Source organism: Salmo salar, chromosome ssa17, assembly GCF_905237065.1.
Source record: "Salmo salar chromosome ssa17, Ssal_v3.1, whole genome shotgun sequence".
In the NCBI taxonomy this organism is placed as follows: Eukaryota; Metazoa; Chordata; class Actinopteri; order Salmoniformes; family Salmonidae; genus Salmo; species Salmo salar.
In genome coordinates, this window is record NC_059458.1 from 21,278,292 (window position 1) to 21,299,988 (window position 21,697).

At 44.6% G+C, this 21,697-nt stretch overlaps 1 protein-coding gene and 1 pseudogene across 3 annotated transcripts; one reads left to right on the forward strand and one right to left on the reverse strand.

Moving 5' to 3' along the window:
* Positions 1-7,667, reverse strand: part of LOC106575457 (28S ribosomal protein S9, mitochondrial-like) — a 24,189-nt pseudogene extending 16,522 nt beyond the window's left edge.
* LOC123728169 (NACHT, LRR and PYD domains-containing protein 12) lies at positions 7,598-20,752 on the forward strand. 3 transcript variants are annotated; one of them, XM_045698985.1, is made up of 9 exons: positions 7,598-7,967; positions 8,843-8,996; positions 12,068-12,368; positions 12,540-12,572; positions 15,708-17,448; positions 17,595-17,762; positions 18,150-18,323; positions 18,514-18,560; positions 18,888-20,752. In XM_045698985.1, exons 3-9 carry the CDS (start codon positions 12,077-12,079, stop codon positions 19,421-19,423), a joined length of 2,991 nt encoding a protein of 996 aa, XP_045554941.1. In that variant the 5' UTR covers positions 7,598-7,967; positions 8,843-8,996; positions 12,068-12,076; the 3' UTR covers positions 19,424-20,752. The 3 variants fall into 3 exon arrangements, with proteins under 3 accessions (XP_045554941.1, XP_045554940.1, XP_045554943.1); XM_045698984.1 differs by having other exon boundaries at positions 7,598-7,887; XM_045698987.1 differs by having other exon boundaries at positions 7,598-7,849.
* The last annotated feature ends 945 nt before the right edge of the window (positions 20,753-21,697 follow it).

The following is a 21,697-nucleotide window of genomic DNA, read 5'->3' on the forward strand; positions in this document are numbered from 1 at the left end:
CAGTGGGTAGGTTAGGGGGTAGTCAGGTACCCCTGGTTCCCCTCAGCAGTGGGTAGGGTAGGGGTTAGTCAGGAACCCTGGGTTCCCCTCAGCAGTGGGTAGGGGGTAGTCAGGAACCCCTGGTTCCCCTCAGCAGTGGGTAGGGTAGGGGTTAGTCAGGAACCCCTGGTTCCCCTCAGCAGTGGGTAGGGTAGGGGTTAGTCAGATACCCACTGCTGAGGGGAACCAGGGGTAAGGGGTAGTCAGATAGCCCTGGTTCCCCTCAGCAGTGGGTAGGTTAGGGGGTAGTCAGGTACCCCTGGTTCCCCTCAGCAGTGGGTAGGTTAGGGGGTAGTCAGGTACCCCTGCTTCCCCTCAGCAGTGGGTAGGTTAGGGGGTAGTCAGGTACCCCTGGTTCCCCTCAGCAGTGGGTAGGTTAGGGGGTAGTCAGGAACCCCTGGTTCCCCTCAGCAGTGGGTAGGGTAGGGGTTAGTCAGGAACCCCTGGTTCCCCTCAGCAGTGGGTAGGGTAGGGGTTAGTCAGGAACCCCTGGTTCCCCTCAGCAGTGGGTAGGGTAGGGGTTAGTCAGGAACCCCTGGTTCCCCTCAGCAGTGGGTAGGTTAGGGGGTAGTCAGATAGCCCTGGTTCCCCTCAGCAGTGGGTAGGTTAGGGGGTAGTCAGGTACCCCTGGTTCCCCTCAGCAGTGGGTAGGTTAGGGGGTAGTCAGGTACCCCTGGTTCCCCTCAGCAGTGGGTAGGGGGTAGTCAGGTACCCCTGGTTCCCCTCAGCAGTGGGTAGGTTAGGGGGTAGTCAGATACCCCTGGTTCCCCTCAGCAGTGGGTAGGTTAGGGGGTAGTCAGGTACCCCTGGTTCCCCTCAGCAGTGGGTAGGTTAGGGGGTAGTCAGGTACCCCTGGTTCCCCTCAGCAGTGGGTAGGGGGTAGTCAGGTACCCCTGGTTCCCCTCAGCAGTGGGTAGGTTAGGGGGTAGTCAGGTACCCCTGGTTCCCCTCAGCAGTGGGTAGGTTAGGGGGTAGTCAGGTACCCCTGGTTCCACTCAGCAGTGGGTAGGTTAGGGGGTAGATAAGATGAAGAGGGCAGTGGAGCAGTGAGGGGGCTAAACCCAACAGAACCACAGAGCACTCAACCTGGAAGCCTCTTCCTCATACACACAGCCAGCTGTACACCCCAATGACTTGGCAGAGCTGTGTGTGATGTATTATGGTGGCAGGGGGAGGTGTTGTGGCTGTAAATACAGTACTGTGCACATGTAAGTAGATGTGTGTTTGCAGAGTTAATTAACACTCAAATGTTGGGATTGGGATTCTTCCAGAGGTATCAAACAATATGCTGTGTAGTGAGAGAGACGCATAGAAAGAGGGGGAAACAGAGAGAGTAGTGACCCGTCCCCCTTTTAATCTCAGACTCAGTTCTCCCCTGAAAGGCACACTGGGGTGTTTGTTGTACATGGTCGGGTTGCACTACAGGGGTCTGGGCTGAGGGGGGGAGGAGAAAAGCCAAAAGAGTGGAGGGGGGTGAGTTCCCCGTCACGGAGAAGGGAAGAGAGAGAGAGCAATAGAGAGTGTAATGTTTACTGTTATTTTTTATTGGTTATTTCACTTTTGTTTATTATCTAATTAACATATGTTTCCCATGCCAATAAAGCCCTTAAATTGAATTGCGAGAAAGAGAGAGAGTAGTTTTCCCTCACAGGCAGCCCTCCTCCCTCACAGACAGCCCTCCTCCCTCACAGGCAGCCCTTCTCCCTCACAGGCAGCCCTTCTCCCTCACAGGCAGCCCTCCTCCCTCACAGACAGCCCTCCTCCCTCACAGACAGCCCTCCTCCCTCACAGACAGCCCTCCTCCCTCTCAGACAGCCCTCCTCCCTCTCAGACACGTCTGGTCTGACATCCCTATTTAAACTAACAGCAGGGAGTCAGGGCTTGCTGCAGGGCATGGGAAGGGGTGGGGGGGTTGATAAGAGGACAAAAATATTGCCAGGTTACAAACACTTCTTATCTACTGGAGAAACACACCTCTGTCCATGGTCAAATCAGCCATATAAACAAGAGGAAGGTAAAGAGGGAGAACGAGCAGGTGTGAAGGAAAAATACAGAAGATGGAGGGATGGAGGGTAAGCTGGGTGGGTAGAGGTGGGTAGCTAGCTAATCTACTGCACCGGTCTCCAGGGACCCTCTACCTCTCTGGTGAAATCCCCAGGGCAGAGCAGCTCTCATCCAGGCACAAAGCCTGACTATCAGCCATGGTCACCGAGCCAGGCCTGAAACACGATTTAGGACGGGGACAGAGGGGCCCGTCACAGACACAGTCACACCCCCTGCCTGTCTGCACCCCTCCCTACCTTCCACAACCCACCTCTCCCAAACACACCCCCCCCCATCCTCTCACACTGCTCCTACTCTCACAATCCCACCTCCATCCACATCTCTCTCCATACCTCCCCACCCTTCCCTCCCTCCCTCCCTCCCTCCCCCAGCCCGCCTGCTGTATTCAGCTGTAGCTCTGGCTGTGTGTGTGAAATGGGATGTGACAGGAGCACCTTTCCCTGGGGATCAGAAGCCTCTCTCTCCCATAAATAGGGCCCTGGAGGCTAAGACTGGGGGCTTTCTACCTCCAGAAAAACATCCCCCATCAGTCTTTCTCCTCCCGGTCTCTCTCACACCCAGTACTCACGCGCATTAGAGAGTAGTAGGACTGCTTTCCTGTGTAGAACAGAAAGTGGAATGGCCGTCCATCTGCGCCCCATTGGACAGCTAGAGGATATATGAGTGAGAGAGAGAGAGAGTTAGGCCATTGGTGTAAACCACTTTACTTTATCTAGCCCAATCACTGTTAGAGATTGAGCAAAAACTCAGAGGTCCCCCTGCTGGTGATGTTGTGAAAGTGCAGCTCTCACACAGAGTGAAAATGACCACAGGAGTAGAACAATCCATCTCAGTTGTAAATCTATTTAAAAAGGACCTACTCGCTGTTTTGGAAACACCTCTTCCGGATGCTGGAAGAAAAGATGAAGATTTTGAATCACTAATGAATATGAAGTTTCTGAGTTAATACACTTCTACATGAGACAGAAAAAGGAGACAGGGAGGAAGTCTAGTCTTACCTTCATCAGTGGTTTGGCTTTATTGTCAAACAGGCCGGAGGGGAACAGGTATGCAATGCTTCTCTGGAACAGAAACAAGAGAGAAGTCAAATATCATTAACTAATCCTAAAGATGGAGGGAGAACCTTTAGTTTAAACAGCCAGCTCTGAACAGGGAGAACCTTTAGTTTAAACAGCCAGCTCTGAACAAGGAGAACCTTTAGTTTAAACAGCCAGCTCTGAACAGGGAGAACGTTTAGTTTAAACAGCCAGCTCTGAACAGGGAGAACCTTTAGTTTAAACAGCCAGCTCTGAACAGGGAGAACCTTTAGTTTAAACAGCCAGCTCTGAACAGGGAGAACCTTTAGTTTAAACAGCCAGCTCTGAACAGGGAGAACCTTTAGTTTAAACAGCCAGCTCTGAACAAGGAGAACCTTTAGTTTAAACAGCCAGCTCTGAACAGGGAGAACGTTTAGTTTAAACAGCCAGCTCTGAACAAGGAAAAACCTTTAGTTTAAACAGCCAGCTCTGAACAGGGAGAACCTTTAGTTTAAACAGCCAGCTCTGAACAGGGAGAAACGTTTAGTTTAAACAGCCAGCTCTGAACAAGGAGAACCTTTAGTTTAAACAGCCAGCTCTGAACAGGGAGAACCTTTAGTTTAAACAGCCAGCTCTGAACAGGGAGAACCTTTAGTTTAAACAGCCAGCTCTGAACAGGGAGAACCTTTAGTTTAAACAGCCAGCTCTGAACAGGGAGAAACGTTTAGTTTAAACAGCCAGCTCTGAACAGGGATAAATGATAGTAGCAGCCAGGCTAGCTAACAGGTTAGAGAGGAGACACTCAAGTCTTGTAAGAGTTCAGATAAAGGCTAGAGGGAAGTTCCTAGAGAACAGCAGTGAAAGTTAGAGGGGAGAGAGAACAAACAAACAGCTATGTGACAGGAACCAGAGGACAGACTAGAGTCACCAGTTCACCCTAAGTTCACACACTCACAGCCAGTCTCCTTGTGAAGGCAGCAGAGTGGAGCCAGGTCATTAGTGTTGCTACAGATGGCACTACACTTGACAGGGTGTGTGTGTGTGGGAGGTAGGGGGGGGCTGAAGGTGTGTGTGTGTGTGGGGGAGAGAGAGTCTGAAGGTGTGTGTGCGCGAGTCTCTGAAGGTGTGCATTTGTGTGTGTGTGTGGGAGGAGAGGGGGACAGACAGGTAGTGTCCACCCTGCCACTCTTCTCCAGCCAGTCTGTTCATCCCTCCTCTCCCTCATCTTTAACTTATTTTCCTCCTTCACTCTGTCTGCTCAATTAAGAGAGGGAACAGGTGCTAGAAGGAGAGAGCATGCTGCAGCCTTTTGGGCTGTCAAGATGAGGGGAATCAAAGAGAGAGAGAGGGAGGGAAGGAGAGTGAGAGGTAGAAGAGAGAGAGGCAGGTGAGGGGGAGGTAAAAAGAAGAAGACAGGAGGAGGAGAGTGGAACACTGTGCCAGATGAAGGCAGCACCTGTTCATTTCATACCCTAGGCTGCAGTATGGCAGAGTCCCCTAGGGAGAGACAGAGAGAGGGGAAAGGGAGAGACCACCTCCCTGCCACAGATTTCACTGTGTTGTTCACACCAATCTAGATTCCTCCACTCTGTCTAAACTCCATCGATGTCAATAAAACAACTTAAAGAGAGTACTGCTACACAATAGTTTCTGCACAGTGCCTAATTTAGAAACTAATTTTCACTTTTATTATCTCACCTGCTAACACTTGCATTGTTTGCACTAATAGGAATGTCACATCAACTGAACCAGAGTCAACTGAGCCAGAGTCAACAACAACACACAGGCGCAAGTCTCCCCTAATTCCCCCTCCCCATTACCCCTCCTTTTCCCCTAATTCCCCCTCCCCATTACCCATCCTTTCCCCCTAATTCCCCCTCCCCATTACCCCTCATTTTCCCCTAATTCCCCCACCCCATTACCCCTCATTTTCCCCTAATTCCCCCTCCTTTTCCCCTAATTCCCCCTCCAGTGGTCCCCCATTCCCTCTCCAGTCTCCCTCATTTCCCTCTCCCGCCTCCCTCATTTCCCTTACCCGTCTCCCTCATTCCCCGTCCAGTCTCCCCCAGTCCCCACATCTCTCCCTCTCCTCCACTCATCTGAGGACAGGACGCTCCATGTCACTTCCTGTTACATAGCCCACTGCTAACAGCTCTATTCATTAGATAGGATGAAGGTTAGAGACCGCCAGGAAGTGAAGAATCATGGGAAATCAAACTAAATGAGTGGGGCAAACGAAGCTAATGCATTCTTCCTTCGTAATGAATATAACATGGGATGTGTGTGTATCAGGCGTTGCTAATACAGTGGACACAGCACATTACACAGTGCTGGCCCCTGCTGAGTCTGTCTGTCTGTGTGATCAGATCCAGGTCTTATTGTATATTTTCATAATGACTATATGTGCACATCTTATGGATACCAGAATAGTAGAGGCACACAAGTTGTTTTTGAAGTAGGTCACTCTGTAATGATTTGCACGACCACCGTGCGTCCCACACGTAATGGTAATGTAGGTGGGTGTTTTACAGTTTTGAACATAATATTCCCTTACTGCTGTCTAGGTTCCAACCCGGCCTGATTGTACATATGAATTTAATTATTGATGCCAACATGTACCTCTCTGATTATTGAATATGCATAAAGTGTTGTTTTTTGTATGGCCATGTTTTGTATAGCATCCACACCCACTATGCGTTGTATGTGTAATGACTATGTGGGGTAAAATGTGGATATATTAGGGGATGGGATAACGAGGTCTGCTTGACCTGATGAATATTCGTGTTGGATCAAAACGTTGTCATTAAAGGTGGTAATTGGCGGCAAATTCAGCATGCGGGCCTTTCTGTTCTTTTCAATTAAACTTCCTTACCCCATCACCTAGGTGTTTTAAGGACATGCATATGACCACAAACTGTTTTACACAGCCCACTGGTAAGTGCTAACAGTTCTGTTCATTATATAGAACGATGGTTAGAGACCGCCGGGAAGTGAAGAATCATGGGAAATCAAACTAAATGAGTGGGGCAAACGAAGCTAATGCATTCTTCCTTCGTAATGAATATAACATGGGATGGTGTGTGTGTGTGTGTGTGTGTGTGTGTGTGTGTGTGTGTGTGTGTGTGTGTGTGTCAGGCGTTGCTAATACAGTGGACCCACCACATTACACAGTGCTGGCCCCTGCTGGTGACTGTTAGAGTGTGTCTGTGTGATCGGCTCCACCAGATGCTGCTGATGGCATGCGGAGACAGACCAGAGATGATTCTCAACTACTGTTGGGGAATTAAACTAATATGGCTGGAAAACCGCCTTAAATACATGTGACATCTCCAAATAAGGTGCCACCTTTCTAAACATAGCCTAGCCAAATCCATATCTCAATTGAGTTGAGGGTGGACACCATAGACATATTGAGGTATGAATCTGTCTCTGATTGTAGGGTATGGTCAAAAAACTGCATTACACTACATCCCTCTAGGGTTTACACTGCATCCCACTATCGAAAGACAGGAGTTATACACCCCTCGTTAGACATACGTGCAGTCTTCCTTACATCAATGTCCCCCTGAGTGAAGGTCTCAGGGTCCTCTCCCATCATGTTGGCTAGATGTCTCTTCCCGATGTTGAACTCCTCCACCTGCTTCTTGATGAACTCCTCTGAGAACTTCTCTGGGCCCGCTGCAGCCAGGTTCTTCCTGTGGAGCACAGCACTCACACATAGCTGTCTGGACAGCACCTGAGGTGTGGGAGAGAGGAGGATCTTATGTTAGGATACATACTGTAGTATAGGACTGGTGCTTTTATAACCCAGGGCCTTGGTTTTCACAGGGATAGATGAATGTCAGTTATCTGGGCTAATAGACAGCTCGTCTCTGTAGGTGGCTATGGTCTTTAGGTGCATTAAATTAGTCCGAAACGGTGAGATTTGGCATTGACAAATAGACCAACTGATGTGCATTTGACAGCAAGGTATCCACTAGTAAATGGGACTAACGTAGTATAACGTTAGCTAGCTATGTAAACAAGCTCTGGAGGCTTAACTATGGTTCTATTAAACCAAAATATTGCGACTTGTATGTCCACTATGTTCATGTAGCTAGCTATGTCCATTATGGCATCATTGTTGAGACAAGAAGAACAATATCTAGAAAGTCAACTAGCTACTTAGCTAGCTGGCTGTCTTACTTCAATGACAGTTTACATGTGAGCTAGTTGACAAAGCAGTGCATTGCTACTAGCGCTTAGCTATTTCAGGGACGACTCAGCGCTTCTCTGCAGTGCATCCCCGTTGACATTACCGTGAAAAGATGCCGAATTAAACTCTTGGCTTTACCTGGCGAGTTAAATTTGACGAGACTGTGTTAAAATTGAAGCAGCAATTTCAGAATTTCCAGAGAAAATATCCCACGGTTCTTCCACTGGAGGCCGCCATGTTTGCTGAATGACGCTCTCGTGAAAACAGGAAGTACGTCGATAGCAAATACATTTGTATTACAATGTAACTGTTACAATGTTACTACATTTCGGCCGGAGGGAGTTTCCACCCATTGCTAGTTTCCAAATGTTAAAATACTGAACTTTTCCTTTAAGAAGTTATTCTCTCCACTGCGGCTTCCTGGTGTTTTGTAAAGTCCTCCGGAAAAGTTAACCGTAAAAAAACGATTTGTTGCACAGGATCTATTATGAGACGACAAAGTAGAATATCATCTTCAAAACGGAGATGACATAAAGTAAATATTTCCGAAATGAATCCACACGACAGAGCAGAGTGAGTGAATGGAGTAAGGGTTATATAGTATAAGGGAGAGTAGTATCGCCTGGACTGAGTAAGAGAACATTGACTTAATGGTATGTGTTAAGTCAGACGTGGATCAGTACAGACACTGTTAAAAGGAGGTAGTGCCTCACAATGTTTTTCTTTAAATTTACATTTTATCAAACCAGTTTGTTAGCTCTATATGAAGTGTTTGTGTAGTTAATAATTAACTTGTACTTGGTGGAGAGGAAGGGCTTACTGATGGACATGAGGAAATGGCTTGTGAACTGTGAGCAGTGGTGGAAAAAGTACCCAATTGTCATACTTGAGTAAAAGTAAAGATACCTTAATAGAAAATGACTCAAGTAAAAGTGAAAGTCACCCAGTAAAATACTACTTGAGTAAAAGTATTTGGTTTAAAATTAAGTATCAAATGTAAATGTAATTGCTAAAATATACCTAAGTATCAAATTTAAAAGTACAGGTATAAATCATTTAAAATTCCATATATTAATCAAACCAGACAGCATGATTTTCTTGTTTTACGGATAGCTAGGGACACACTTCAACACTGAGACATTTAAACTAAGCATTTGTGTTTAGTGAGTCTGCCAAATTGGAGGCAGTAGGGATGATCAGGGATGTTCTCTTGATAAGTGTGTGAATTGGACCATGTTCCTGTCCTGCTAAGCATTCAACATGTAACTAGTACTTTTGGGTGTCAGGGAAAATGTATGGAGTAAAAAGTACATCATTTTATTTAGGAATGTAGTGAAGTAAAAGTTGTCAACACTATAAGTAGTAAAGTACAGATACCCCAAAAAACAACTTAAGTAGTACTTTAAAGTATTTTTACTTAAGTACTTTCCACCACTGACTGTGAGTATATTTGGGTGTGTACACTTGAATTCTGTTTGATGTACCAACATATTCACCGTCATTCTTCTCTCTGTTACAACATGTTTAGGCTTACAGTGGTGATACAATGTTGGTGACCAACTGGTTCCTACACGGAGGAGGTGGATCAGTGAAACACTTTGTACCTTGACTCTCCCTTCAGTTCACCAGAATGAAGAGCAGAGCTTCACACAAAGGGGAGAAATAAATTAATGATCACTACTGTAAGTTGTTGGGTCGTGTGTTAGTGATACAGTGCATTTGGAAATTATTTAGACCCCTTGACTTTTTCCACATTTTGTTAGGTTACAGCCTTATCCTAAAATTGATTCAATTGTGTTTTCCCCTCATCAGTCTACATGCAATACCCCATAATAACAATGCAAAAACAGGTTTTTAGAAATGTTTGCTAATTTATACAAATAAAAAAAGTAATTATTACATTTACATAAGTATTTAGACCCTTTACTCAGTACTCGAGTCTTCTTGGGTACAAGCTTGGCACACCTGTATTTGGGCAGTTTCTCCCCTTCTTCTCTGCAGATCCTCTCAAGCTCTGCCAGGTTAGGTGGGGAGCGTCGCTGCACAGCTATTTTCAGGTCTCTCCAGAGATGTTTGATCGGGTTCAAGTCTGTGCTCTGGCTGGGCCACTCAAGGACATTCAGATACTTGTCCCGAAGCCACTTCTGCTTTGTCTTGGCAGTGTGCTTAGGTTTGTTGTCCTGTTGGAAGGTGAACCTTTGCCCCAGTCTGAGGTCCTGAGCGCTCTGGAGTAGGTTTTCATCAAGATCTCTCTGTACTTCTCTCCATTCATCTTTCCCTCGACAATTGTCCCAGTCCCTGCTTCTGAAAAACATCCCCACAGCATGATTCTGCCACCGCTATGCTTCACCGTAGGGATGGTGCCAGGTTTCCTCCAGACGTGACGCTTTGCATTCAGGCCAAAGAGTTCAATGTTGGTTTTCATCAGACCAGAAAATGTTGTTTCTCATGGTCAGAGTCCTTTTGGTGCCTTTTGTCAAACTGCAAGCGGGCTGTAATGTTCCTTTTTTACTGAGGAGTGGCTTCCGTCTGGCCACTCTACCGTAAAGGCCTGATTGGTGGAGTGCTGCAGAGATTGTTGTCCTTCTGGAAGGTTCTCCCATCTCCACAGAGGAACTCTGGAGCTCTGTCAGAGTGACCATCAGGTTCTTGGTCACCTCCCTGACCAAGGCCCTTCTCCCCTGATTGGTCAGTTTGACCAGGGGACCAGCTCTAGGAAGAGTCTTGGTGGTTCCAAACTTCTTCCATTTAAGAATGATGGAGGCCACTGTGTTCTTGGGGACCTTCAATGCTGCAGACATTCCCCAGATCTGTTCCCCGACACAATCCTGTCTCGGAGCTCAAAGGACAATTCCTTCGACCTCATGGCTTGGTTTTTGCTCTGACATGCACTATCAACTGTGGGAGCTTATATAGACAGGTGTGTGCCATTCCAAATGATGTCCAATCAATTGACTTTACCACAGGTGGACTCAAGGATGATCAATGGAAACAGGATGCACCTGTACTCCATTTCGAGTCTCATAGCAATGTGTCTGAATACTTGCGTAAATAAGGTATTTTTGTTTTGGATTTGTAAAAAAAATTGCTAACATTTTAAAAACCTGTTTTCACTTTGTCATTATGGTGTAATGTGTGTAGATTGACGAGGAAAACATTGTATTTAATCCATTTTAGAATAAGGCTGTAAGGTAACTGTCACGTTCGTCATATGAAGGAAACCAAGGCACAGCGTGGGTATCGTTCCACATCTTTATTTATATGTGAAACTATGCAAGACAAACTATAAACAAAACAACAAACCGTGACGAAAAGGTGCAACATGCACTAACTCAAAATAATCTCCCACAAACACGAGTGGGAAAAACAACTACTTAAATATGATCCCCAATTAGAGACAACGATGACCAGCTGCCTCTAATTGGGAATCATACGAAAACCCCAACATAGAAAAATTAAACTAGACAACCCCCCCCCAGTCACGCCCTGACCTACTCTACCATAGAAAAATACGAGCTCTCTATGGTCAGGACGTGACAGTAACAAAATGTGGAAAAAGGGAAGGGGTATGAATACTTTCTGAATGCACTGCATATTCAAAGTGTTGTTTTTCACTTAGCCAGTAATGTCGGTTATAGACACTTTCTAGCTTGAGTCACAAGAAAATCCTGGTCCTGGAGAGCTAGGTGTGCAGGTTTTAGTTTCAGCCCAGTACTAATACACCTGACTAGTGTGGTGGCTAATTTCCGCATTACCAAATGAGGATTTACAAACACACCAGTCCGAGTTAAAACTACATCTTTAATACTTAAGATACTTTTGCAAAAGTTCTTGACCCCCAATAATGCATTCTCTCGAATGAATAATTTAATGAGGTGCTTACAGAATGGCTAAGGGATCTTTTATAGCAACGATACAGCCCCTTCAACATACATTGACAAACCACAGATACTTAGTAACAGTTCACAAAGGTTACGTTTTGTATGACAGATATCAATAAAACACATCAGACAGTAACTGCTATGTCAACAGGATTAATGGTATAGCCCAGTATCTGGTCTCCTTAGAACCGTCCCTCCCTGGTACGGTATTGAACAGAACTATTTCATCCAATGGCATATATCAATTGTCAACTCTAGATACTCCCATCTCAAGCAAACCCCCTCTTGACCCCACTCCTGGACAGGCTCACTGGAGGGAGTGAGCCTCTAGGCCATATATTATCGCAGGTTAAGTGTGAGATCTAAGAGAGGACATACAAGGGTCCATTTACTGCCATAATCCTCCCCACAATAAAGAAAAGGAGGGAGTGACTTGCTCACAGACATTGTGGAAACAAGTCATTGGTTCCCCATTAATCACGCCATCCATTCACATGGTTTAAGAAATAGGTAAAGACACATTCCCATGACGACAAATCTGACCTCTCCCCTCTCTGGGCCCCAAGTGTCTGAGCCCCAGCTAAGGTAGACATGCAACTGAAAAGACACCAGAGTCCAATGGACACTTTCTAATGACAAGTACCTCAAATAAGCATATTATACTAATAAAACATCTTAATTATCTATGTTACCCAACTAATTCTGATTCGTCCACGACACTAGCTACACCGGTGAGACTGTAATGATTTTCCCCAGTAGGGGGCTTGGCTTGGATGCATTCGACTTTTAAGAATGCTGCATGACTACCATGGCAGATTAGTCATGTGTATCTAAAGTCTATTGCAGATAACTTCCTCATGTCTTATCCTCAGTGATCCAAAATGCCTTCTGTTGCTGAGCTTCTGCTGGCCACTCTGGAGGACCTTGATAATGGAAATCTAAAGATGTTTAAATGGCACCTGACCCAGGACGTGCTGGAAGGCTTTCCTCACATTCCAGTGAGCCAGCTGGAGAATGCTGACAGACTGGACATTACAAACAAGATGGTGGAGACCTACAGTCCTGACGGAGCTGTGAAGATCTCACTGGAAATCCTGAGGAAGATGAATCAGAATCAACTGTCTGATAGGTTAAAGAACCAGTACAATGAGTTTAAGAAAACAGAAGCAGCAGGTTAGACAATTATTCAACTTTTAAGATTATTATCATTTTTACATAACAAGCAGCGAAACACGGCAGGCAGCAGAAAATCCCAGACGAAATTGATGTACTAAAAAAGCTTTCTTTCTCTCTCTCTCTCTCTCTCTCTCTCTCTCTCTCTCTCTCTCTCTCTCTCTCTTTCAGCCCCGAGTGCTCTAGTGGTTTTAGAAGTCAGAGGTAAGCTGTTTGAATCAACACAACAGCACCCAGCGGGCAGAATTTGAAACGTGCATATGCCGTGTTCACATACTATTGGAGTTATCGGACGGAAGGTAGCCTAGTGGTTAGAGAGTTGGGCTGGTAAACTAAAGGTTGCTGGACCAAATCCCCGAGCTGACAAGATAAAAATCTGTCATTCTGCCCCTGAACAAGGCAGTTAACCCACTGTTCCTAGGCCGTCATTGCAAATAACAATTTGTTCTTAACTGACTTGCCTAGTTAAATAAAAATCAGAAATGTCTCTTGATCCCATTCCTGGACAAGCTCACTGAGGGGAGTGACTTGCGCACAGACATTGTGGAGACAAATAATTAGTTCCCCATTAATCACGCCATCCCTTCACATGGTTTAAGAATAGGTAAAGACACATTCACATATGAAGACAATGTTCCATTCTGTCCTCTTCAGGGACATGTTTAAAAGACAAGCCTGACCTCTCCCCTCTCTGGGCCCCAAGTGACTGAGCCCCAGCTAAGGGAAAAGTGCAACTGGAAGACACCAGGGTCCAAAGGGATACTTTCTAATGACAAGTATCTCACATAAACATATTATGCTAATAAAACATCTTAATTATCTATGTTACCCAACTAATTCTGATTCATCCGCCACATTAGTTCCGACTGGGAAGTTTCACTTGAACGACCCTCGATGTTGCACTTACAAGTGGGAAACTCAGAGAAAATGTTGTGGTGATTGACCTTTGACCTTCTCAACCAAAAGATGACAATAAATCTATTTTTGACAACTACGACATCATCAATATGGATAATGTATCTAGTTTGACCATATTGTCAATGTTAAGCAAGCTTGCTAATTTTATTATTAGCATTGTTATCTATCTTATCAAGCTAGCTGTATCACAACCGGCCGTGATTGGGAGTCCCATAGGGCGGCGAACAAATGGCCGAACGTCGTCCGGGTTTGGCCAGTGTAGGCCGTCATTGTAAATAAGAATTTGTTCTTAACTGACGTGCCAAGTTAAATAAAGGTTAAATAAAAAAGCACAATAATGAAACTGTCGCATTTCCGACATCACAACTAGAAAATAGGAAGTCCCGACGAGCATGTGAACATGGTAATAGCAGCAGGATAATGTTTTGAGTTGGAGGTGCTGACCGGCGGGTGGGGGCGGCTTTAATTCATGCAATTCTACATCGTTTTACATGAAATCACAGCCTATACTCTGACACTGACAAACTGAGATCAATAACAATGACCTTGTCTTGAATGCAACCAATAGCCACATTTTTTAAGATAAGCTATTGCTCCTTGGTGGCTAGATTATGCTCTCTTGTGTAGCCTGGTATTTTGTTTATTTATTTCTGTACAGCCATAATTATATACATTTGCCAAATGTACTTAAATGTATTAGCTGCAGCACCTTCAGCACCGCTAATTCGCATGGCTATGGACAGGTGACTTCATTATGATGTTATATTCTAGTAGGAAACTGGTTCTGGTTGAGAAGACCATACAGTGCATTCTGAAAGTATTCAGATTAAATTGTTTTTCCACCCTCATCAATATTCATACAACACCCCGTAATGACAAAGCAAAAACAGGTTTTTAGATTGTTTTGCAAATGTATTAAACATTTTAAGCTGATATCACATTTACATAAGTATTTAGACCCTTTACTCAGAACTTTTGTTCAAGCACCTTTGGCAGCGATTACAGCCTCGAGTCTTCTTGGGTATGACGCTACAAACTTGGCACACTTGTATTTGGGGAGTTTCTCCCATTATTCTCTGCAGATCCTCTTAAGCTCTGTCAGGTTGGATGGGGAGCGCTGCTGAATATATTCTCTCCAAAAATGTTTGATCGGGTTTAAGTCCAGATTCTGGCTAGGCCACTCAAGGATATTCAGAGACTTGTCCTGAAGCCACACTTTCACTGAAGAGTGGCTTCCATCTGGTCACTCTACCATAAAGGCCTGATTGGTAGAGTGCTGGAGAGATGGTTGTCCTGCTGGAAGGTTCTCCCATCTCTACAGAGGAACTCTGGAACTCTGTCAGAGTGACCATCGGGTTCTTGTTCACCTCCCTGACCAAGGCTCTTCTCCCCCAATTGCTCAGTTTGGCAGGGCGGCCAGCTCTAGGAAGAGTCTTGATGCTTCCAAACTTCTTCCATTTAAGAATGATGGAAGCCACTGTGTTCTTGGGGACCTTCAATGCTGCAGATGTTTCGGTACCCTTCTCCAGATCTGTGCCTCGACACAATCCTGTCTCGGATCTCTACGGACAATTCCTTTGACCTCATGGCTTGGTTTTTGCTCTGACATGCACTGTTAACTGTGGGACCTTATATAGACAGGTGTGTGCCTTTCCAAATCATGTCCAATCAATTGAATTTACAACCGGTGGACTCCAGTCAAGTTGTATAAACATCTCAAGGATGATCAATGGAAACAGTCTCATAGCAAAGGGTCTGAATACTTATCTAAGGTTTTTATGTTTTTTATTTTTAATACATTTGCAAACATTTCTAAAAAAATGTTTTCGCTTTGTCATTATGAGCTATTGTGTGTAGATTGAGGAAATAGTTTAATTTAATACTTTTTAAAATAAGGCTGCAATGTAACAAAATGTGGAAAAAGGGAAAGGGTCTGAATACTTTCCGAATGCACTGTATACCAGATTATTTTTTAAATATAACCTTTATTTAACTAGGCATGTCAGTTAAGAACAAATTCTTATTTACAATGACGGCCTAGACCGGCCAAACTCGGACGACACTGGGCCAATTTTGTGCCGCCCTATGGGACTCCCAATCACGGCCGGTTGAGATACAGTCTGAATTCGAACCAGGTTGTCTGTAGTGACGCCTCTAGCGCTGAGATGCAGTGTCTTAGATAACCAGATAACAACTTGGTAAAGACGTGTTCTTTCATGACGACATCGAGACATGTGAAATACGTCATATTTTGGTTGTTATCTGGTGTGAGAACCAGGTCATTTATGGTCTCTAAAAAGACGTTTGACAAAACAACCTGACCAAAACATGTCATAAGGACGTCAATACACACACACACATACCGTTACCATGGCAGTAATATAAAAAGTCAACTCACTGGATCTTTGTTTTTTCTTGCAGTCCAAGACAAACTGAAATCCTTCCTTAAGAATAAGTACGGCTGTATATATGAGGGGACGTCAAAGGAAGGTGATTCCATCTACCTAGACCAGATCTACACTGAGCTCCATGTGATCGAGGGGGCCTGGGGAGGGGTCAGAGATGAGCATGAGGTCATACATCTGGAATCCAGAACACCAGCCACAGGAGAGACCATTATTGAAGCCAACAACATTTTCAAACCCCGACCTGATCAAAAGAAGCCAATCAGAACAGGGCTTACACTGGGCATCGCTGGCGTGGGAAAGACTGTCTGCGTTCAGAAGTTTATTCACGACTGGGCAGAAGGAAAGGAGAACCAAGACATTGATTTCATCTTTCCACTTCCTTTTTGCCAAATTAATTCTAATATGGGGGGAAAGGACTGCAGTCTGATTGAACTGCTTCATCAATTCTTCAGTGTCATGGGACCGGTGAAGACCCTGGGGGAAGGTTCTAAAGTTCTGCTCATCTTTGATGGTCTGGACGAGAGTCGACTTCCTCTGAACTTCAACAGTAAGGTTCTGACAGACGACACAAAGCCAGCCTCGCTAGACCAACTGATCACAAACCTCATCACAGGAGAGCTCCTCCCCTCTGCACTCATCTGGATAACGTCCCGACCTGCTGCAGCCAATCAGATCCCTCGTCAACACATCCACCAGTGGACAGAGGTACAAGGGTTCAATGACCCACAGAAGGAGGAGTACTTCAAGAAGAAAATTAGTGATGAGAAACTGGCCAGCAGAATCATCAACCATGTCAAGTCATCAAGGAGCCTCCACATCATGTGCCACATACCAGCGTTCTGTTGGATTTTAGCCACTGTTCTAAAGAAGCTGTTGGATGAAGCAGGGAGTGGAGAGTTGCCCAAAACCCTGACTGAGACGTACTTACACTTCCTGATCTTTCAGACAGACAGGATAAGAGCAAAAAAGAACTCCGTAGAAAGTGACAACATAGTCCTCAAACTTGGCGAGCTGGCATTTCATCAGCTGGAGAAGGGATATCTCATCTTCTATGAGGAAGACCTGACAGAGTGTGGCATTGGAGTCATAAAAGCATCTGTGCACTCAGGTTTGTGCACTGAGATATTTAAGGTGGAGGGGAGGACCAGTCAGAAGAAAGTGTTCAGCTTTGTGCATCTGAGCATCCAGGAGTGTCTTGCTGCTGTTTATGTGTTTCTCACATTCATAAACTGCAATAAAAACCCACTGGTCCAACAGAACTCATTTTTGCGGATATTGCGGAAACACCAACCTATGATGAACTTAGTCAAGAGTGCAGTGGACAAGGCCCTAAAGAGTAAGAATGGACACCTGGACCTGTTCCTCCGTTTCCTTCTGGGCCTCTCACTGGAGTCCAATCAGACTCTCCTACAAGGCCTACTGACACAGACAGGAAGCAGCTCACAGACCAGTGAGGAAATAGTTGAGTACATCAAGATGAAGATCAGGAAGAATCCGTCTCCGGAGAGATGCATCAATCTGTTCCACTGTCTGAGTGAGCTGAGTGACCATTCTCTAGTGAAGGAGATCCAAAGTTACCTGAGCTCAGGAAGTCTCTCAGCAACCAAACTGTCACCTGCACTGTTTTCAGCTCTGGTGTTTGTGTTGCTGTCTTCAAAAGAAGAGCTGGATGTGTTTGACCTGAAGAAATACTTTAGATCAGATGAGGGTCTTCTGAGGATGCTGCCAGTAGTCAAAGCCTCCAGAACAGCCTTGTGAGTAACTGTTAGGACATTTTAAATACAGATCATCAGGAAGAAATATTTCAATGAATATATATATATATTTTTATACTGCTATGCTACTTCTCAAATAACATGCTGTAAAACCTCAAATTGTCCGTTTTAAACATCTAATTTAGGCTGAATCAATGTAACCTCTCAAACCGATGCTGCAAAGCTCTGGGCACAGCTCTCATCTCCTCACACTTGGAAGAGCTGGACCTGAGTGGCAACGACCTGCAGGATTTAGGAGTGAAGCTACTCTCTGCTGGACTGCAAAGTCCACAATGTAAACTGGTGACACTGAAGTGAGTATTCCTGTACTTCAACAAGTAATAATTATTCATTAGATCAACATGTGTTTAGAGGCCAATTTCAGTTTAATTAACTTTCAGATTCAATACTGCAAAACAAAAGTCCTGTAAAACAAACGTTTTAAATCCACATCATTTTCATTTTCTCCAATAATTAATTCAGCAATAATGTTTTAGCAATATTGTAGCCATGCTCGTTGTTTGTGAGCAACATGGTTTAGAAGTGTCTGAAATAGTTTAGTACTACGTACAGTACCTTATCATAATCCAGAAGTCAATGTGAACATCACATTTTAGACTGAAGTTCAAACCATATCAGCTTTGAGAGAAGAAGCAAAATGCATCTGTCATTTTTTATGTTCATGTGAAATCATGATGCAGGCTGTCAGGCTGTCAGGTCACAGAGGAAGGATGTGCTGCTCTGGCTTCAGCTCTGAGGTCAAACCCCTCCCACCTGAGAGAGCTGGACCTGAGCTACAATGACCCAGGAGACTCAGGAGTGAAGCTGCTCTATGCTATACGGGAGGATCCACACTGTAAACTGGAGAAACTCAAGTATGTAGAGGTTTTGAATCAATCAGTACTCAGTGTAACACAATGTATTCCCCAGTATGTCTCCTTCCTCTGTGTGTGTGTGTGTGTGTGTGTGTGTGTGTGTGTGTGTGTGTGTGTGTGTGTGTGTGTGTGTGTGTGTGTGTGTGTGTGTGAGACTAATTCACTGTCTATTCCACTGCTTTTCCTACAGTGTGGACCATGGTAGAGGGTGCAGGTTAAAATCAGGGCCCCAAAAATGTGAGTTTTTTGTTTAATTCATGAACATATGCTGTTTGTGTTGGACCTGGGTTTAAATACATGTGTTCGATTATGTGTTATTTAAATGCTTATTTTCTGTGTATTTTCACAAATAATGTGGCCCTCATCAACTTCTTCTAATGGAAGTACTTTAAAGTATATTTTTTTAATATTCCAGAATACATTATTTCAAATACCAAACAGACCTGGGTCAAATGCATGGGAGTATTTAAATGTTTGTGTAAATACTGTGTATGTTCAAATACATGTTTTCCAAGTGTTTTTTCCCAAATACAGTATATTTCAATCCTGGTCTCCCCCATTTAGATGCATGTGATCTCACACTGGACCCAAACACAGCACACAGAACCCTCTCTCTGTCTGAGGAGAACAGGAAGGTGGAATGGACCTGGAAGGAGCAGCCGTATTCAGATCACCCAGAGAGATTTGAGGACTATGAACAGGTGCTGTGTAGAGAGGGTCTGACTGGGTGCTGTTACTGGGAGGTAGAGTTGAGTGGGAGGGCTTGTATAGCAGTAACATATAAAGGAATCAGCAGGAGAGGAAAGGGTCCTGCCAGTCGGCTTGGAGCCAATGACAAGTCCTGGAATCTGAACAGATTTTATGACAGTTACTCTGCCAGGCACAATTATAAGAGAACTGACATACCTGTCCCCTCGTCCCGCTCCAGCAGAGTAGGAGTGTATCTGGACTGGCCGTCCGGCACTCTGTCCTTCTACAGCGTCTCCTCTGACACACTGACCCACTTGCACACATTCCACTCTACATTCACTGAGCCCGTCTACCCAGGGTTTTATGTAAGGGGTGACACAGGGACTGTGACCCTGTGTCAGGTAAAATAACCTCCTATGTCCTAGAGGAACACCTGAGTCTTCAGAAAAGTCATACTCCTGTTCAATCACATCTGGGTGATCTGATGGGATATGTTTCACTCTAGTCATGACATGAATGAGTAAGTAAACATGAATATACCGTACATCTCTAAAGTTGACTGACCTTGTAACTAGAATCACCGCACTGCTGTAAAAATCTCCTATTTAAAATCTCTAGTTGTTATTGCTTTTCCTTATTGTTTGTAATAAAATGTTTCTAGAATGTTCTTTTTTTTTTTTACGTTCTACTTTTAGATACAATAAGCATAGGTGCTGTTGGCGTCTTTCAATATTTGACTAAAGTAGGATACATAGTACATACCACAGGAGGTTGGTGGCACCTTAACTGGGGAGGACGGGCTCGTGGTAATGACTGGAGAGGAATCAGTTGAATGGTATCAATTAAACTGAATGCCATTCCGTTTACTCCATTCCAGACGTTATTATCAGCCGTCCTCCCCTCAACAGCCTCCACTTGTACATAGACTTATTTGATATTATTGAGAGACTGAGGCACAAGGCAGTGAGCAGCAATAGGTTTGTGAATGGACTGTAAGGTGCTAGCATTACAGTACATGAATGGGCAAGGGTAAACATCACTTCATAGGCCTATTAAGTAGTATGCAAGTCCAGATCCTTTGTGCATCTAGAAGAAGAGGTAAGAAGTACACTGCAGACCTGGTGTGTGTGTGTGTGTGTGTGTGTGTGTGTGTGTGTGTGTGTGTGTGTGTGTGTGTGTGTGTGTGTGTGTGTGTGTGTGTGTGTGTGTGTGTGTGTGTGTGTGTGTGTGTGTGTGTGTGTGTGTGTGTGTGTGGTGTTTAGAGATCAATGCTGTTTCTTCACTGAGATTACTTCGATAGAGTTGGAATGGGAATTCTGGGAGATGAATCAAAGTGAAGGGGCGCAGACTCCCGGCCCGTGCCAGTCGATATGGTGGCGTGGTTAATTCGCCTAAGGAATGTTATCGTCAAGCTAATGATAAACGGTGTTTGCCCTGGTTTTAGCCACGAGCATGCTCCTGCTCACAAAGAAAAATAGTGTTCGACCCGTGGTCTCTAATTCACAGTGGGGGGTGAGGGGTGCCACATAAATCAAACCTCTGCCTCAGTCCCACTCTGACAGGACAGGGGAGCCTCAGCAGATTGTGTTGTGGAGATATTCGTGTGTGCGTGCGCGCCGAGGAGAGAGTTCTTCATGTGTAAACTGTGAAACATGACACTAGGTTGTAATTACTTCAAACAAGACACTGTTCGTTTTTGTTTTTGTAATGTGTTTTATTAAATGACAGCATTTTATTAATCTGGATTTCTGCGCTTTGTTCAAAATATATCTAAATAGATAACAAATACCTTGCCAACTGTTAGACTGAAAGAGATATACGGTATAAGGAGAAGTACATTCATATATTGGGCCTATATTATGGATGCATGGTTGCTTGTTGGCACATCTATGATAGGCTACCTCGCTCACTCACAGTCATTAGGAAATTGGCTTCCATCCAATCCAGTCATTGTTCCATATGGATTACCAAGGCATTCCAGCAGACATTCATCCTGAAAGACACTGCCACAACAGACAACGATGACCTCCAGTCACTATGATGGCAGATTGAGTGACACTTATTAATTGTTGGCTTTGGCCCACAAAATGAACCACACAACAAGTAATGGGGATATGAACACACAATATGGCTGTGTGCCAAGTCTTCTTGCTTCATCGTCTCCACCACGTACGTTTCCAGGCTGGTCTGGCTGGCGAGGGAGGAGGAAGAGGGCTTACCAGCGAGCCAAGGCTTTATTCCTGTCGTCGTCTCCTCTGCGCTTTACGCTGATTCCCTAATATCCTTTGTGCCCTGTGCCGTGGATAAGCCCATCCCGCTGAAACATGGCTGTCATGCCTATAAGCCATTCATCGCTTTAAGAATCCATTATGGTCCATCCACAAACATGGACTCAGAGGGCCAGTCTGCACAAGCTCATTTTCCCTGGTATTTACCCCACTGATATGTAACAGAGAACCTCCTATAGATCACAATGGACTACAGGGGCTGTTGCAACACATTTGTGCATGGCCGGTAAATGATCAATGAATATCCTTGGAGTATACCTTGTAGTAACTATATTTTTACCATTCATGTGTATGTATCTACAGTATGTATATTAGTAAAGTTTCCACCAAGTTAGACATAGAACGTTAGAGGTAGTCATACAGTGTTGTGGGAATGAGAACATGTCCAAGGGCATC